The 18749-nt window shown below is 38.9% G+C and overlaps 1 protein-coding gene across 1 annotated transcript in view; it reads left to right on the top strand.

Annotated features, from left to right (window-relative positions):
• The first annotated feature begins 11714 nt into the window (after positions 1-11714).
• The window catches only part of LOC111158304 (kelch like family member 32), a 201235-nt gene continuing 194200 nt past the window's right edge, over positions 11715-18749 (top strand). The window contains exon 1 of the mRNA XM_022520257.1: positions 11715-11772. Coding sequence (XP_022375965.1) covers positions 11750-11772 — 23 coding nt within the window. The 5' untranslated portion in view covers positions 11715-11749. The remainder of the gene's footprint in view (positions 11773-18749) is intronic.

The following is an 18749-nucleotide window of genomic DNA, read 5'->3' as shown; positions in this document are numbered from 1 at the left end:
CCAAAGGCAGAGTCTTAACCAACTGAGCCACCCAGGAGCCCCTCTTTGGACATATTAGATTATTGGACTTCATTTCGAGTTGGAGTTGATGTTGCCTTAGCTCTCCAGCCCTGGTACTTGGTGCTCACAGCTATAAGTCTTGATCTCTTCAGCATTAACGTGTGTGACTGTGTTCTGCAATCTGTTCCCTTTGTCAGTGCCTTTGTTAGCCTTAGTTGTGTTGAAGAGGATGGCCTCTGAAGCCAGTCTGCTGGGTTGGAACCTGGTTTCACCACTTCCCAGTTGTGTGGCTCTCAGCAAATTACCTGATCTCTTTATGTCTTAGTGTCCAATCCATTAAAAGGGGATAGTGAAAGGCCTAATGAATTAAAGAAGATAAGGAAAGCACTTCTGTGCGGGATACTTGCTAAGTGCTGTCACCTTAATCATCACCATGGCCTCCCTGTAATGTGGCACCGAGGGACAACTACGCTGCCACATAGGCCATCACCTGTGCAGGTGGGGAGGACCAGCCCTTCCCTCACCCTTTTCCTGATGGCACCTGAGAGTCAGCAATTTTTCTTTCTCCTGCCTCTTTAGAACCTGTCTTTTATTGGACTTTCTGTCAGCTAGTAAGAACAACCAATGTTTCTCAAGTACTTAAACAGTTTCAACATGCTTTTTTGCTTTTAGTTTTATCCCCATACTGGCCCCAAGAGGTGTAGTTTATTATTGTCCCAATTTTGTATATGAAGAAGCTGAGTCTTAGAATTAATTGACTTGCCTGAAGTTATTATGCCTGTTTAGTACTGAATCGGGACACAAATGGGAACCTCCTTTTCTTGTTTACACACATCAAAGTACATGTAATTACTGTCGAAACATTAGAAGAATACACATGACCGAAAGTTTTAAAATCTTGCACATGACAGTTACAATAAAGACAAAAGAAGTTTTTTTTTTTTAAAGATTTTTTATTTATTTATTTCACAGAGAGAGAGATCACAAGTAGGCAGAGAGGCAGGCAGAGAGAGAGAGAGAGAGAGAGGAGGAAGCAGGTTCTCCACCGAGCAGAGAGCCCGATGCGGGACTCGATCCCAGGACCCTGAGATCACGACCTGAGCCCAAGGCAGCGGCTTAACCCACTGAGCCACCCAGGCGCCCCAAGACAAAAGCAGTTTTACATACGACAGTATGTATTGGTTTACTATGTTTTTCTCTTAGAACTTGTATTTTTCATGTTAATAAGTATGTATCTACATCACCATTTTAAATTATTGTTTGCTTCTCAATTGAAGGATAAACACTGTTTAGCTCATTCCCTAATGTACAGATTGCTCCAATTTTTGCTCATAAAAACTATTCTCCAGTAAACTCCTTCATACGTAAACCTTTGCACACCTCCGATGATTTCCAAAGGGTGGGTTTTGAGATGCGGAAATTCTAGATCAAAGACTTTGCCAATTTTAAGGCCTTTGATACATAGGTACAGATTGCCCTCTGGGATGAGTACCCATTTAAGCACCTGTGTAAGAGCATCATTTTCCTTGTTCCCATGAGCCATCATCATTCTTTACCAAGGCAATTGGTAGGAATTGCATCTTATTGTTGATTTATTTGCATTTTTATTACTAACCAGAGAGAACATTTTCATGTTCCCTGTTCCTTTATATTTCTACTTGGGTGATTTACCTGTTTATGCTCTTGTCCTTTATTTCCTACGGAACTACTCATCTTTTCCTTAGTGTTGTGTAAATACTTTATATATTGAAAATATTAATGAGTCATCTTCTAGCCTGTGTTCTTTTGACAACTCTTCAGAGTTGTACAAATTCCTCATGTGCAAAGTCCTCATTGAGCTATCCTTCCTCCATTCTGATAATTATTTTTTTAATGAAATACAGGAACTTTTCTTGATCCCTGTTAACCTCCTCTTTGTCAGATTCTATCTGAAGCTGACTGTGTCATCCAACACGTTTAGTTTCTCTCCCCACTCTGCTCTTATCTCTACTTCTGCAAAGTGTGCCCTCCATCCAGTATTTTTCCACCGAGGAGGCGGGGAAGGAGAGTCAAACCAATGTTGACTGAGTACTGCTATGTACCAAGGTTGGCTATAGAGGCTTTGCTTTCACAATGTCAACATAAATTGTGCAGAAGGCTTGGAAGCTCTCTGCTCTGTGTGTTTCATGGAGGTTGGCCCTCCTTTCCTGACTATTAGAGGTATGGTTACATGTCTGTCCCCTTGTTTAAAATAATTGATGCTCCAGTGTGTTCCATAATTTATAGAGTTTGCTCTCTCCCATTATAAATATCTATTTATCTGGGGTGATTGTGCAGGACCAATTTACACTGGTTGTCTCCTGGCAACCATTGGTGAGGTCCATCTGGAAAAGATATTTAACTTTTCCCCTCTCTGTCATAGGATTGTAACTCAGCTTATCATTATGTACATAATTATGTCTTATGTTGTTAAGAACTTACTGATTCTATTTCTTCTATAATTTTCATTGAATCTGCGTATTTTGATCTTAGATAGTTGGTAAAGTTGGTAGTTTTATGGTTTTTGATAAGGTTTGGGAATAGAGCAGAATTATTAAGACTGCAAGCTTTAGAGTCGGACAGAGTAGGATTTAATCCCCAGCACAATTTCTTCTCAGTCCTGTCACTTTTGGTGAGTTACTTACTTACCAGATTTCTTGTCAATAAAGTGACTATAATAATATCATCCACATAAAGTTATTGGGAGGATTAAATGAGATCGTGCATGGAAAGTATACTTCTTATGTAAGAAAGTCAAAGAAAGCTTTTGGCTTGTGGTAGTAGGTGAAGTGGTTATTATTTTGAATTATTTTATTTTTATTTTTGTTTTATTTTATTTTTTTTTAAAGATTTTACTTACTTATTTGAAAGAGAGAGAGAAAACATGAGCATGTGGTGGGGAGGGACAGAGGGAGAAGCAGGCTTCCCACTGAGCAGGGAGCCCAACACAGGGCCTGACCCCGGAACCCTGAGATCATGACTTGAGCAGCTGCTTAACTGATTGAGCCACCCAAGCGCCCCTGAATTATTTTTAATTAAAACTTATAATAGCAGTTGTTTAATAGAAAAGTCTTAGAGTTATGATCAGGACAATGTTCTGAATGATTAAATCTTTTATTTTATATATTAAAATGGTGGTAGGGTTTTGTAAGAATGAGGCAATTTTGTTCTTTTGGCTTAAATTTATGTTTAGGTAGGAAACTGTACTTTAATCACACATTGGACCTTTTCTGTGATAGTTAAGTCATCTTGCTTCTTTTTATTGGGAGAACTTAGTTATCTTTACTCTCAGAAAGGGCAAGCGTCCTTGTTAATTTTCAGGAATGAATATTCTATACAGGAAAGTGTGCCAGTGGGGTACCCTTAAATGTTCGCCTTTCAGACTAAAGGGATAACTAATATCATTTTTTAGACACCACACAGTAATGTACCGGTATGAAAAATATACAAATTTACTGGTATTAAAAATACACCAATTTATGAAATAATAAGCATTAAAGATAAATTATCACCATACGTAATATGTTAATAAAATAATGATTGGGACCATTGCATGTGTCCTTATTCTTTTATGCTTAGAAGTAACATTTCCTTTTAAGACACATTAGCTTGATATAATTTATTGATTAGAGTCAACAGCCCTTCAGTTTATTGAATCATCTCATGTAACTAGTTTTTCATAGTAAAGAGTTACACCTATAATTTATATATTTTTTTAATCTCTTGGCTTTCTTCCTATAAACCAGTTTTGTGTCTCTTGCATTTTACTTCTGTCTGCTTAAATGTTGGCGAGGGGTTCCTGGATGGTTCAGTCAGTTAAGCCTCTAACTCCTGATTTCAGCTCAGGTCAGGATCTCAGGGTTGTGAGATCAAGGCCTAAGTCAGGCTCTGTGCTGGTGTGGAGCCTGCTTAAGATTCTCTCCCTTTCCCTTTCCCTCTGTTACTATACTTTACTATTACTATAAATTGCCAGGATCAAGAATAACTAATATTTTTTAAAAATCCAAAAGTATTTTTATTTTTTATAAAGATTTTATTGTTATTTATTTGGGAGAGAGAGAGCAAGAGAGAAAGAGCATGAGCAGGGTAAAGGGGCAGACGGAGAGGGACAGACAGACTCCCCGCTGAGCAGGGAACCTGACTCAGGGCTCAATTCCAGGACCCTGGGATTTAAAAAAAAAAAAAAAAGCATAATACTAAAATATTACTAAAGAAATACACAGTAGTAGCAAGAAAAAACTTCTTATATATCGGTAAGATTGGTGTGATCTTAATTATACTTAATTAATATAATTAAGGTAGCTTAATTTTTAGTTATGTTTGTTGATTATATTAACCAAGATTAGTCCATTTAGGCTTGCTTTCTTTGCAAATACATGTAATTGGTGTGATTAATATAGCTTAATTTTTGATATCTTATGTTTGTTGATTATATTAACCTAGATTACTCTATCTGGTCTTTCTTTTGCATATAACCTATAAGATACTTACTTCTTTTTTTCTTTTCCCTTTCACACTATTATGGTTTAATAAGATTTTTTTTTCCTTTGAAAATACTGGTTTTTCAGTGTTCCCTTCAAAAAAACCTAAGCAAAGCTCTTGCAACCTTGAAACATTTTAATGGAAATAAAACTATAAAGGTTTAACCTTATCAATCTTGTGTACCAAATAGATTTTATTTGAAAAGAAACTCACCAGTAAAAGAGGGGATTCTACCAATGAACATTTTCTGGGCGTGAGAACAATGAATAATTTTGATAGGTGGAAGAATTGCTGTAGTTTTGAGAAATGTTCTCTGCATTTCCCAAGGTGAATGCAAGCTTTAGCTAGAGAGCTTGGAGTGGGTCCCTGCATCATCCCAAGCTGTAGACTCTTCTAGAATAGTCTTGGGAGGGTTTCTATTATACATAATTTTGGCATTAAAAAAAATTTACACTTAGCATGTAAACTACATTAGCAAAAAATGAAACAAAAGTAAAAGTTCACCTACATACCTGTCATCTGAGCAATTCACTGTGTGATTCATATTTGTGTGTATAATAAAGGGAGACTCATTGATGTTTACTGAGAGCCTTGATTTATGTGCCATGCATTTTAACAGCCTTGTGACAAGTTGGTATTATCTGTATTTTTGGAAAATGACAAGATTGAGATTTGAAAAAGGTTAAGTAACAAGCCCTTGGTCACATGACATCAAGTTGACATATGAATGTGACTCCATTTTATAAAGTATTTATTTCATTTTATGTTTGCAAGTTACATTTATTTGGTTGTATTTTTAGCTACAAAGACTGAAGTGTGTGTTACTACTCTTTGGAGGGACAGTGCATGTTTTAAAGAAGTATCGGAGCCAATCTTTACACTGATAAATGGAAAGCACTGTATCTGCCTTGTGTTTTTATAGTAGTTATGCTACAGAGGAAATCCCTTCTTTCTTTCCCAAGTTCATTAAGCTGAGCCAGGAAGCTGATAAAAAAGTATTTAAAATTTAAACACGTTTCTTAACTATTTTTATAAATATATTTCATGCCTTTAAATACTATTTAGTGATGTTAGTAAATTCTCTCTTTACCAAAATAATATTTTTATACATTCGGTGGTTGACCACTAAGCTACAGGCATAAATAGCATTTGCCTCTTCATATAATGTATTTATGTGGAAAACCATTTAAAACTGAGTCTTCAGGAGCTTGGCCTTTTAAAGAATGTGGAGGAAACAGCATTAAATGTCATAAAAATATGTATATTACTTATCTAAACCTGGTTTCTGGGAAGTCCTTGGAATGCATTTTCCTCTAGAAACAATAGCTAAAATTTAAATCATGGTCAGGTTTTTAGATAAGCTCAAATAAATGAATATATAGATCTCCTCTGTTTTTAAAGCAGCAAAGTTCCTCCCTTTTTATCCAAACAAAATCTTATATAGGACCTTAATTGAATTTCTTGGGAATCTGCTAACCCCCAGTTGTGTTAGCTTAAATAAACAAGGAATTTATTATGAGGATCTGAGTTATTTCATGAACCACCATGGGGAGGAATGCATGGAAGATCCAGAATGTCCTCTGTTAATATCTCTTGCCTCTTTTTCTCTGTATACCTCCTTCTTTCCCCTGCATAATTACTTTCTTGGTTTCCTAATCCACATGGCAGAAAACAGAGCTGAGACCAAGGTGAGACAGGTGAGGTGCAGAATTTAAGAGAGTACTGGAAAACTCAGTGATCAAGGTAAATAATACACGTATTTCTAAGTCTGTGCAGTTCTACCAATATCTGATTTAATTGCTTCACTTGATAAATCATCTGTTCAGCTTCAGCTTTTGCTAAGCAGATAAAAATGCTAAATTCTACAAAATAAGCATCTTACTTTCACTTATTTAAATGAGATTTATACAGATTAAAAGATGATTTAATTGTGGTTTTAATAAGACATTGATATTTTTCAACTTCTAATCAAGTACGATCTACTATACATAGATTGTGCAATATCTCCCTAAAGTTCATATATTAACTTGCATTTTTTTAAAAGTTTTTGTTTAAATTCTGGTTAACATACAGTGTAATATTAGTTTCAGGTGTACAATTTAGTGATTCAGCGCTTCCATACAACACCCTGTGCTCATCACAAGTGCCCTCCTTAATCCCCTTCACCTATTTCACCCATCCCCCACCCCCCTCCCCTCTGGTGACCATCAGTTTATTCTAAATAGAGGCTGTTGCTTGGTTTATGCCTCTGTCTCTCTTTTTTCCCCTATGTTAATTTGTTCCGTTTCTTAAATAACACATAGGAGTGAAGGCATATGGCATTTGTCTTTCCAATTCTAAATCCCAGAGAGGGGCTCTGATTAGCTCAGCTTGTGTTAGGCCCAGTCTCTTAGACCAATCAGCAAAGTCTTGGTGGTGGGAGGTGCTTGATTGTCAATAGAACCTTGTAAGAGGCTAGGCAGCCGTAATACCAGGTGTCCGCTCTACAAAAATACCAAGTTCATGCATGTGAGGGGACCGACTGGGGTCTGGTGAGATAAGGAACTTGACACTTGGTCTCTCTTTCTCCCTACCTTAAACTTTCTCCTTAGACACCACCATCACTGAAGGGGAGACTTGAGTCCACTTGAACAGGGAATTCAGTGTCAGCCAACTAATGGGTTAGTGCCAGCCAAGTATAAGGCCCAGGAGACAAGTACTTGGCATATTTGTTCAGGATAATATCTGATGAGGGCAAGTAGGTGCTATCCCTCGGACAGGAAACCAGAGGGGTTTTGATGTTGGGGAGAGGTTGATTTTGTGAACTGGTGATTATTCTTACACAGTGGGCCAAAGAGTAGGAGGTTCCCTCTTGTTCCTTTGGGAACTCTGGCAGCTTTCCAAGAACCTTCAAACCACAGCCAGAACCATCTTCTTAAAATGCAGATCTCATCATGCCAGTGTTTTGCTTTAAAACCTTCTGTGGACTCCCACTGACTTTAGGATAGAGACCAATATTCCTTTTTTTTTTTTTTTAAGTAATTTCTCTGCCCAATGTGTGGTTCAAACTCATGACCTTGAGATAAAGAGTCACAAGCTCCACTGACCGAGCCAGCCAGGTGCCCTGAGACCAATATTCTTAATACTGCTTGTGTGCTCTGCCCTCTGGCCTCTAATAGGTCCCTGCTTCTTTCTGCTCAGGATGTTGACTCAGCCCAGGGTACCTCCCAACCGCTACCACTCCCTCAGGCAATAATGATCTTTTAGAGATCAGCGCAGATGTTCCATTCTCAGGGAAATCCATTCCCTGATTACACAGGATGAGCCAAGTCCTCTGGTGTATTAAAACAACAATCAATCATAAATAACAATAATAACAGCTAACATCATGGGACAGGTAGGTTCTGAGAATTTCAGTTTGTTTAATCCACACAACAATAGTATGAGGGAGGTGTTACTACTTTTAGGGTGAGGAACCCAAGCTTAGAGTCCATTGCATTTATCACAATTATGATGAAAGAATGAATTATATGGACCCTGGCAGTGGCCAGGATGGGGATAAGGGAAGGCAGCCTTTAGTTTAGAAGGAAAGGGCTAGGAGTTGCTCTTGAGGCTGTGTATGTAAAGCAGAGCACGCAGTGGTCTGCGCAGTGTGCTTACTTGGGATGGCTTTGAGAAGAGATCAGTGCTGACTACTCAAGCCACTGCATGTGTCCACCATGGCCCACTCTCCACCCTATGAAAGGAGGAACTCACGTATTAGCTGCTGTACCCTAGGAACTCAGCTCTCGGCCTTCCATAAAAAAGTAGTTTCTCAATAAATATTTATTTTATGAATCATTCAAATAAATAATCTCTGAAACTTTGGAGGTGTTTTTGAGCAAGCTACATCTGAATGCTATCCTAAAGGTATAGCACTGATGATGGGGTTGTTCCCCAGGGGTTTAATCCAATCGGGCTAACTGGTGGATGCCCAGGATTTGAGGTAGACATATGTGTGGACTCTGTTTAGGGAGCAGATGAGCCAAGGGTGCAGCAGTCCGACCTCAGGAGTGCTCTCCCCTAAAGTGAGGCAAGGCTGGGAGGAGCATTCTGCCCCAAGTGGAAGTAGATTAGAGTCTCATGCTCTTTACACAGGTGATCACAAAGGCTCATTTGTGGAGGGGGATGTATTACCTTTAGAGTTTTGGAATCATGCATGTGGGAGGCTGAGATGAGTACATTCTAGAACTCATAGAATAGTCTGGTCCTATGATGCCACTGGGTTCAGAAAGGGACCTTGAATGTAATTACTCTTAATTCACAGAAAAAGAACCACCTCATAGGCTTCCAATCCCATATAGCACTACCCTTTGGGCTTGTGTGATTATTTAATGGGCTATGAGCAGCCCTGAGAGCTAGATGCCTGAGGACCAACTCTACTTTTCTTCTTACCATTCTGCTCCTGGGGTCCTGCCAATCCATTTCTGGTCTTGCCCTGAGTCCATTTCTGGAGTCTGAGGAAGGGAAAGGCAGGAGACTGGGCTGGAACTCTTTGGGTTTATGGGAAGAGGTAAGTGCCCTGAGTTAGGAAGAAATCCACGCCCTCCACCCACCCCCACAGGCAAAATGCAAGGAAGCAGGAAAAGGGAGAGAGGTCTGGCTGAGAGAAGCAGACACGTAAGGGAAACTTAACATATAAAGTATAGCTAATAAACTTAAAATATAAAAACAAATGTTACTTCTACCAAACCAAGATTATAATCCAAGGACACAATTTATATGAAAGTATATATGGTAAATGGTAAATAACATAATAAAAATAGCAAATAATAAATAACAATAACATTTTTTCAGAGGTGATTCATCCTTTAATTCATTTTAATTCACCTTTAAAATGGTGTCCCTTTCACTAAACTTTGTAGAATATAAAATATTCTAATTAGATAATTTACTTTATTTTATTTTTTAATATTTATTTTTTAAGTAGGCTTCACACTCAGTGTGGAGCCCAGTGTGGGTTTTGAATTCACGACCCTGAGATCAAGACCTGAGCTGAGAACAAGAGTCTGATGCTTAACTGACCAAGCCACCTAGATGCCCCTAATTAGATAATTTCTGAGGAGAGCTAATTTAATGAGTTGGTCTCCAAACAGCAAGGGAATTTAGTTTATCTTATGATTTCTAATTATGTTTGGAATGCCTGAAAAATATTAAGTTAAATGTGTCCTTTAATTTTGGATTACTTTAACTTTTAGGATTATTGTTCTCCATTTGTCCAGTTATTGGGAACATTTATAAGACTTTCAGAAAGATAAGGGTTTTTTGTTTGTTTGTTTGTTTTTTGCCACCTCTCTGTAATAATAAATATTCTTTTGCCATTTTAAAGATCAAGTATCCATCTCTGTTAGTGTTTGTGTTAGCTTGTAAGAGCCTGGAGTTTATAACCTAGATTCTGGAAAGAAACTGTAGCAGTGATAGGTTGCTAAGAAAGTTTCTCTGCTAATTAAAAAAACATGCCTTGAATTATCCTGAGCCTCTGTACTTCTCAGTCTTACTGGATCAATTAGAAATGATGCTCATTTTTAGGTTTGTCAAAACTTAAATTAGAAATAAATGTAAGTCTAGACATCCTATTTTCTATAATTAAAGAAAACCAGAAATAAAAAATATAATTGTATGAAAATGTTCAAAACAACCAAATGTTCAGGAACAATTGTAATCTAATTAAATTGTAATCTATCCACATGAATTATTATATAGGCATTCCAACTGCAGGTTTGTATACAATATAACAAATACTATATTTTAGTTAGGTTGGAAATCATAGCTCTCTCTTTTATATGAATCAGCAGAAATAGGTGCAGTTTAATATATTACTTTCTTAAGTGTTTTCACCCTGTTATACTTTTCAAAATAAAATTGAGACAGAAGGGGCTTAAGATTATCCAGATTAGAATTAATTTTGCTGCTTGAGTGTATTAGAAAATAGAAACTAGACCCACTAACAAGAATTGTAAAGCACAGTCGGTGGACCACGTCCCAGCCTATTCAAATAATTTACTTTTCTGTTTAGACTTAACATCAGTGACTAAAAACAAAGGCTGGGAGGGGGTGGTGAGGTGGGGGGGAAATAGGATTAAGAGAGTATATAGCCAAGGAGATATTTGATCAAGCCTGAGAACGTCATTCTATTGTATATTTTCAGTTATGCTAATCCTGAAGCTCCTATAAGAATCTATTTTCCATTTCCCACTAATTTTTATCTTCCCTCTATATTATTTTTTCATCGAGTTTTCAGAAATCTGCTCTTTGAATAGAAAATTGTCTTTCTGGGGGCATCTGGGTGGCATAGTCAGTTAAGCATTTGCCTCTTGGTTTTGGCATCTCAGGGTCATGAGATCAGGCCCCATGTTGGGCTCTGTGCTCAGATTCGAGTCTGCTTAAAACTCTCTCCCTTGCCTTCTGCCCTTCACCCCCCCCAAATAAATAAATCTTAAAAAAAAAAAAGATACTCAAAGTACTTTAAAACAAGAAAATTATATTTCTGTAAATACTTAGCCAAGACACATGTGATTTTAACCTAATTTCACTAATATTTATGTTTGGATGAAAAGTAAAATTGCGGGGCACCTGGGTGGCTCAGTGGGTTAAGCCGCTGCCTTCGGCTCAGGTCATGATCTCAGGGTCCTGGGATCGAGTCCCTCATCGGGTTCTCTGCTTGGCAGAGATCCTGCTTCCCTCTCTCTCTCTCTCTCTGCCTGCCTCTCCATCTACTTGTGATCTCTCTCTGTCAAATAAATAAATAAAATCTTTAAAAAAAAAAAAGAAAAGTAAAATTGCTATAAAGGACAAGACAACTAGAATTTGTAGTTGAAACCTTTGTATCTCTATTTTATCAAATCTTATTTTTTTCCCTTTGGCCATCGGATGTTTCAATTTTTGCTGTAACCCTTAATTTAGGTATTGTTGGTTCTCAGACACATTTTACTACTTAGTCTCTGAAATTCCAGTGAGGTGAAAAAAACTCAAAAACATCCCGAACCATCGCTTATTAAAGAGCATTCAGTTGAAATGTTGAATCTTGACTATAAAACTCCCCCGGGTGCCTTCTTGGGGTTCTAAAGCATTTGCACCATGAAAGCCCAGAGTGGTGTGGTTTTTTTTTTTGTTGTTGTTTGTTTGTTTGTTTTTTGCCTTTAGCTCACTGTGCTTTTCTTTCTTGTCTTTTTATTCAGCTGGAATGCTTGCAAACTGCTAAGGCTGAGATCCTGAGGAACCCAGCTGGAGAATGCCGTCTGAACGCTGCCTGAGGTTGGCCCTGTAGGATGCTTCCTTGTTTGGTGTTGTGAGCCCTGAAATAGTCACACTGTGCACCCCAGGGCTGAGTGCAGAGCAAGGCTCAACATAAATTTGAAGGAATTAAGCAAACCAGTTTAGTATCGTAGCACATGGCTTAACCACTGTGATCTACTTACTGGTCTTACCTAGGTACATTTCATGGTTCTTTGAATGATACGACTTATTGTCCTTTGCTTATTTGGGATATCTCAAAAAAAGCATACTTCCATAAAGGTATATGATCACTATACTTTTGTATGACTATCATCCCCTTTAAAGCAGTCACTTTGGGGAGTGTGATATGTATTCTGAAAACACTCATAGCATTTTCTTTTAATAATTCCTTTAACAGATATTTATTGAGCCAAGCACTATACTTGATGGAGAAGATTCATCAGTGAATAAAACAGATAAACTTCCTGCCCCCATGAAATGTATATTCTTTGGGGGAAACAGATAGTAAGCAAATCACACCTAGTAACAATACACATATAATTGGGAAAAGTGCTTACGAAGGAAAAGTACAGGGCTGATAGAATGAGGAAGTGTCATCCTGAAGAAGGCTCTATAATCTGGGATCTGAGGGATGGGATGACTTGGGGAAATGCTCTGGAACAGGAAGGAACTTGGCACATTCCCAAAACTGAGGGTGCAGTCAATAAGAAAGCAGAGGGCATTTTTTTTTTTTAATATTCTCAGTGGAGGCATGTCTCCATCATCCTCTGAGGAAACAGTCAATAGGATCTTCAGAGCCAATAATAAGAGAAGTGTGAGACATAGGAAATACTTCTCTTTTTACTAATTAAGAACTTGGTATGTCTATGAAATGAGGAGACCAGCTTTATTCCACAACCCTGAAGCTATTAGAGTTGACCAGTTGCAAAAATACGTTTAGGAATGGAGGGACGCCTTGTGACAGCGGGTATAGCTCGGAGCCTGTTGCTCCAGATTGGTGATTCTCAGGGGGGCGATGATTACGCTTCGGTGTACATTGCGCAGTATCTGCCAACATTTTTGGTGGTCCCTGGGGTTGGGCGTGCTATTGACATCTACTAGGGATCCTGTTAAACATCTTATAATATGCAGAACAACTCCCCATAGCAAAGAACAATCTGGCTCCAAATGTCAATGTGACAGGATGGGAAATCCTGCTCTAGATCAGGCTTCCAGCCAAAATAGCACGTAGAGACCGTAGCACTTAGAGACCATGGTATCTGCCACCACCTCAGCCAAGTGGTTCATTTCTGGCTCTCAGGACCTATGTGCATTTGTCTCAAAGTTATTTTTTATTTTAAATCTTCTATCTCTGCTTTTATTGATCAATTCTGATCCCACTGCCATCTGTTCTCCACTACGCCATTATCTCCAGAATGGTCTTTCCTTCTCTGCTGTGATGCAGACTTCTCCCTTCCCCACTTTTCAAACTACCTTTGTGCCCTGAGGAACTGTCGTACCACAATTGTGTGTGCTGCTGTAACCCCTCCATCACCCTGAAAAGCTCTTCGCACCTTGCTGACTTCACTGAGACCTGTCCTCTCCTGAGGTTCCACTTCTCTTGTCACCCTGCCAAGGGTGACATTATTATCTCCTCCCATCTTGTGTATTTGGGGTCTGGGTAGAGAGATTGTTGTCTCCCGGGACAGTTTTGCTTCTCCATCCTTACTCCTTGAGCTGGTTGTCTGAGAAGGCAACAGTAACGAAACACAACAAAGATATGCTCATCCTGGTGCTCTTGGACTCCTTCCCTCTCTCTCCTCTCCACGGTTGTCAGGGTCATTTCCCCTCATTTGCTGAGCACCTGGAACCCAGCTTACAGTGTTTTTTCCTCATCACAAACCCTTTACAATTTCCCAGTGTACTCAGTGCTTGCATGGAGAATCTGTCCAACTTGGTGACCTGGGATCTTCAACCTGCTTATCTCCAAAAACTGTCTCCTAATGTTGAGCCATCCACTCCCACAGTTGCCCCTTGGACCTTGAACCCCCAGTATTTGCTCTAGTTCTGATCACCTCATCAGCCACTTTATTCTCACCAGGACCTCCTCTCTGTCTAGCCTGCTGGTTTACCTTCCCCCACTGTGGCTGTACTTTGACCTCTTTGCAATGTCTCATCTACTGGCCTTGCTACTTTCTACCAACCCATCATCCCCCCTCTTTTCCTCATTTCCCTTCTTATTCAGTTGAGAGTCTGTGACTCTTTTGAATCCTTAATTTCTCTTGCTTCCTGCATTTTTGATCCATTTGACTGACAATATCCCAACCCAGATGAACCCAGGTATCCTTGTTTCCTTGGCTACATTGTCCAGTGGAGAGTAGTTCCACTAAATCTTCATATTCAACAAAAAAAAAAAAAAAAAAAAAAAGCTGAGTTTTAATATGTTTCTTTTTTTTTTTTTAAGATTTTATTTATTATTTATTTGATAGAGATCACAAGTAGGCAGAGAGGCAGGAAGAGAGAGAGGAAGGGAAGCAGGCTCCCTGCTGAGCAGAGAGCCCAATGCGGGGCTTGATCCCAGGACCCTGGAATCATGACCTGAGCCAAAGGCAGAGACTTTAACCCACTGAGCCCTCCAGGTGCCTCAGGAGTTTTAATATGTTTCTGGTCCACCTGTTCCCTCCCTCCTGCTACTCAAAGGGCAGTCCCTTCCCACTGAGCCCAGCCATCCTTCTGTATTTTGAATACTATCATTTTCCTCTGGAACATTTAACTGTTGATTGTCTCTGAACTGTGTTCTGGAGACACAGGTGTGCTTTTCCTACCCTCTCTATGTGGATGAGTCCCAGATTTACTCCTCTAGCCAAATCTTTTTCTGAGCTCCAGACCTTAGACCTGCCCCCACCACCCCTCTTCCCCATCCCACCCCCCCAGTCCTCAGGGTTTGAACAATTAACATTCTGTGTGAGGGCCATGCTCCCTCCTACCTCAGGAACATACATGGCACTTGCTCTTCTTCCCCATTGGAAAACTCTTCTCTCCCCTTTTTGCCACAGTAACTCACTCTCATCCTTCGTACCCGCTCCCCTACCAGCTCCAGCATTACTTCCTCTGGGAGGCCAGATTATTAGTGTAACTGCGTCGCTAAACCGAATGTTTTGCAAGGGTTGCTACCAAGTTTGGTTTGTTCACTGTTTTATCTCCAGTACCTAGCACAGTACCTGGCATAGGTTAAATAAATGTTTGTTGAGTGAATGAATAAAGGGAGGAATGAAACAAAACCATTCATTTATCATTAAGTTCCTTTCTGTATAATCTCTAATACTTCTTAAACATTCTCTAAGCATATTGTGTCCTTTTGCTTATTATTTTGACCATTGCTATTAGTTGTTTAGCATTCATTTGAAGGTATTTACAAATTTTAAAATGTTCTATAAAAAAGAAAATTGAGTTCCATTATGGGGTTAACAGCCTACCCTCTTAAGTAATAGGGCTGTTTTAATATTAATGTTATAATTTGCATAGAAATATTTTGACTGTGGAATTGAAGTGATTAGGGTATTCACCTGATAATTCATCAATAGATTGAATTGAGATAATCATGAATAATTTTAGTACTATCAGTTTTTTGTTCGGGCTTTTCTTTCTGATATAGTGTATTTGGGAAATGAATCCTTTATGCTACTTGACTGCATTTGATTTATAAGTATATAATACCTTATTGGTGGTCTTACTTGAAAACTAGCCTGCTGGTTTGCATATTATTTGCATATTATTTGTATACCTAAATAGTAGGTATACATTGACACAGGAATTGACTTGAATTTTATTTTATTTTTTCTTATTTTTCATTTTATTCTATTTTTAAAATATGTTATGTTAGTCACCATACAGTACATCATTAGTTTTTGATGTAGGGTTCCATGATTCACTGTGTATAACACCCAGAGCTCTGTGCAATACGTGCCCTCCTTAATACCCATCACTGGGCTAACCCATCCCCCACTCCCCTCCCCTTTAAAACCCTCAGTTTGTTTCCTGGAGTCCATTGTCTTTTGTGGTTCGTCCCCCTATGATTTCCTCCCCTTCATTTTTCCCTTCCTTCTCCTAATGTCCTCCATGTTATTCCTTATGTTCCACAAATAAGTGAAACCATATGATAATTGACTTACTCTGCTTGACTTATTTCACTAAGCATAATCTCCTCCAGTTCCATCCATGTTGATGCAAAAGTTGGGTATTCATCCTATCTGACGGCTAAGTAATATTCCATTGTATACATGGACCACATCTTCTTTATCCATTCTTCTATCGAAGGGCATCTCAGCTCTTTCCACAGTTTGGCTATTGTGGACATTGCTGCTATGAACACTGGGGGGCATGTGGCCCTTCTTTTCACTACATTTATATCTTTGGGGTAAATGCCTAGTAGTGCAATTGCTGGGTCATACGGTAGCTCTATTTTTAACTTTTAACTTTCCACACTGTTTTCCAAAGTGGCTGTACTATCTTGCATTCCCACCAACATTGCAAGAGGGTTCCCCATCTCCACAATCTTTCCAACATTTGTCCTTTCTTGCCTTGTCAGTTTTGGGCATTCTAACTGGTATAAGGTGATATCTCAATGTAGGTTTGATTTGAATTTCCCTAATGGCTAATGATGATGGACATTTTTCCATGTGTCTGTGAGCCATATGTGTGTCTTTTTTTGAAAAGTGTCTGTTCATGTCTTCTGCCCATTTTTTGACTTGATTATCTGTTTTTTGGGTGTTGAGTTTGAAAAGTTCTTTATAGATCTTGGATATCAGCCCTTTATCTGTAGTGTTATTTGCAAATATCTTCTCCCATTCTGTAGGTGGCCTCTTTGTTTTGTTGACTGTTTCCTTTGCTGTGCAGACTGTTTTTATCTTGATGAAGTCCCAAAAGTTCATTTTTGCTTTTGTTTTCCTTCTTTTGGAGACATGTCTTGAAAGAAGTTGCTGTGGCCAGTGTTGAGGAGATTATTGCCTATGTTCTCCTCTAGGATTTTGATGGATTCCTGTCTCACATTAAGGTCTTTCATCCATTTAGACTTTATCTTTTTTATGGTCTAAGAGAATGATCAACTTAAAGATGGAAAAACATTCCGTGCTCATGGATTGGAAGAATAAACATTGTCAAAATGTCTGCACTGCCCAGAGCAATCTATACTTTTAGTGCCATCCTCATCAAAATACCAATGACATTTTTCAGAGTGCTGGAACAAACAATCCTAAAATTTGTATGGAAATGTTGAAAAGGGAAAACAAAGCTGGGGGCCTCACGTTGCCTGATTTCAAGCTCTATTATAAAGCTGTGATCACTAAGACAGCATGGTACTGACATAAAAGCAGACACATAGACCAGTGGAACAGAGTAGAGAGCCCAGATATGGACCCTCAAGTCTATGGTCAACTAATCTTTGACAAAACAGGAAAGAATGTCCAATGGAAAAAAGACAGTCTCTTCAATAAATGGTGTTGGGAAAATTGAACAGTTATATACAGATGAATGAAACTTGACTATTCTCTTGTTCTCTCTCTCTCTCTCTCTCTCTCTCTCTTTTTAAATGATTTTATTTATTTACTTGACAGAGACAGCGAGAGGGAGAACACAAGCAGGGGGAGTAGGGAGGGAGAGGTAGGCTTCCCGTTGAGCGGGGAGCCGGATGTGGGGCTGGATCCCAGAACCCTGGGATCATGACATGAGCCGAAGGCAGACGCTTAATGACTGAGCCACCCAGGTATCCCTGACTTGAAATTTAAAATCTGAAATGCAGATGTTTAAAAACCAGATAGCTGTTTTGGAATTTCCATCTTGAAAACTGACTAAATTCAGTCAAAATTTTCTTTATGTAAATGAGACCCTGTGAGATTTCTGTGATCAAAACGTTAACTCTAGAGCCTAGAAGTAGTGATTTGCACTCTGGCAGAGCTTCCCTCAGAGTTGGTTGTACCACGTTATGAACATCGTGCTCTGCATTTGATTTCTCGGTTTTTGCCGTCAATTCCAGAATGAAAGTTAAAGACTTGAGGTCATGAATAGTCCTGTTCCCTGAGAACTCATTTATTTATTTCCCTGTTACTGAATGCTGACATATGGCCAATCAAATGCTCTCTGGCGTCCAGAAAAGACAATCTGCTGCTCCGAGAGTCTGGGGCTTCCCCTGTTGTACCCACAGAGGCTGTGTCCTGTGAGCCACAGGAACAGCCATGCTCCTCGGCAGCCTGATGGGATACCCCAAGCCCTTATTAGAGTTCAGGTGGAAAGGGATGAGGGACAGATCCCCCTGGGAACTTGTATACTGTCTGATACGACCATAATGTGAACATATATTTATATAATGAAAAATTCTCAAGTAGTTACATTTAAAAACAGTATAAGGAAACAGGTGAAATAAATTTAACTATATAGTTTATTTAACCAGTATACCCAAATATTTTTATATTACCATGGAATCAATATATTGTGCATATATTTTGCAATATATTTTGCATTCTTTTTTCATACTATGTCTGACATGGAGTGCATGAGGGCATGCATTGTATGCTTACAACACATCTCAGTTTGCACTACCCACATTTCAAGTTGCCAATAACCTGCTGTAACTAGCGGCTATTGTATTGCACAGTGTAATTCTAGGGGATTCCTGAGAGGAAAGACTATTAGGGTTGTCCTGGGGAAGCCAGGTCACCTTCTGCACTTACCGGTGAGTTTTAAGGTGGCAACATTGTTTCCCCGGATGATCTTTCCCAATTTTAGGACGACATTCAAATCTGTATACCCTGGGGTAATGTGCTTCATGTTTCATGTTTGTTGTTTGTTTTGTTTTGTTTTCAGTAGCTTAGGAAGTTTTAGGGATATCTTTTTCATTTTTTCTTCATTGCTTTCCAAATAATGGAGGGACATTGTTGGAAAGTTGAGTGTGCTGATTTGTTATAAATTATAGATGTCAACAGGGCCATTTGCAAGCATGTATCTGCCCCTACTCTTAATTT

The sequence above is a fragment of the Enhydra lutris genome, unplaced genomic scaffold (assembly GCF_002288905.1).
Source record: "Enhydra lutris kenyoni isolate GAN:26980312 unplaced genomic scaffold, ASM228890v2 scaffoldscaffold58, whole genome shotgun sequence".
In the NCBI taxonomy this organism is placed as follows: Eukaryota; Metazoa; Chordata; class Mammalia; order Carnivora; family Mustelidae; genus Enhydra; species Enhydra lutris.
Note: the sequence above shows the minus strand (reverse complement) of the source record. Positions and strands in the feature narration are given on the sequence as shown.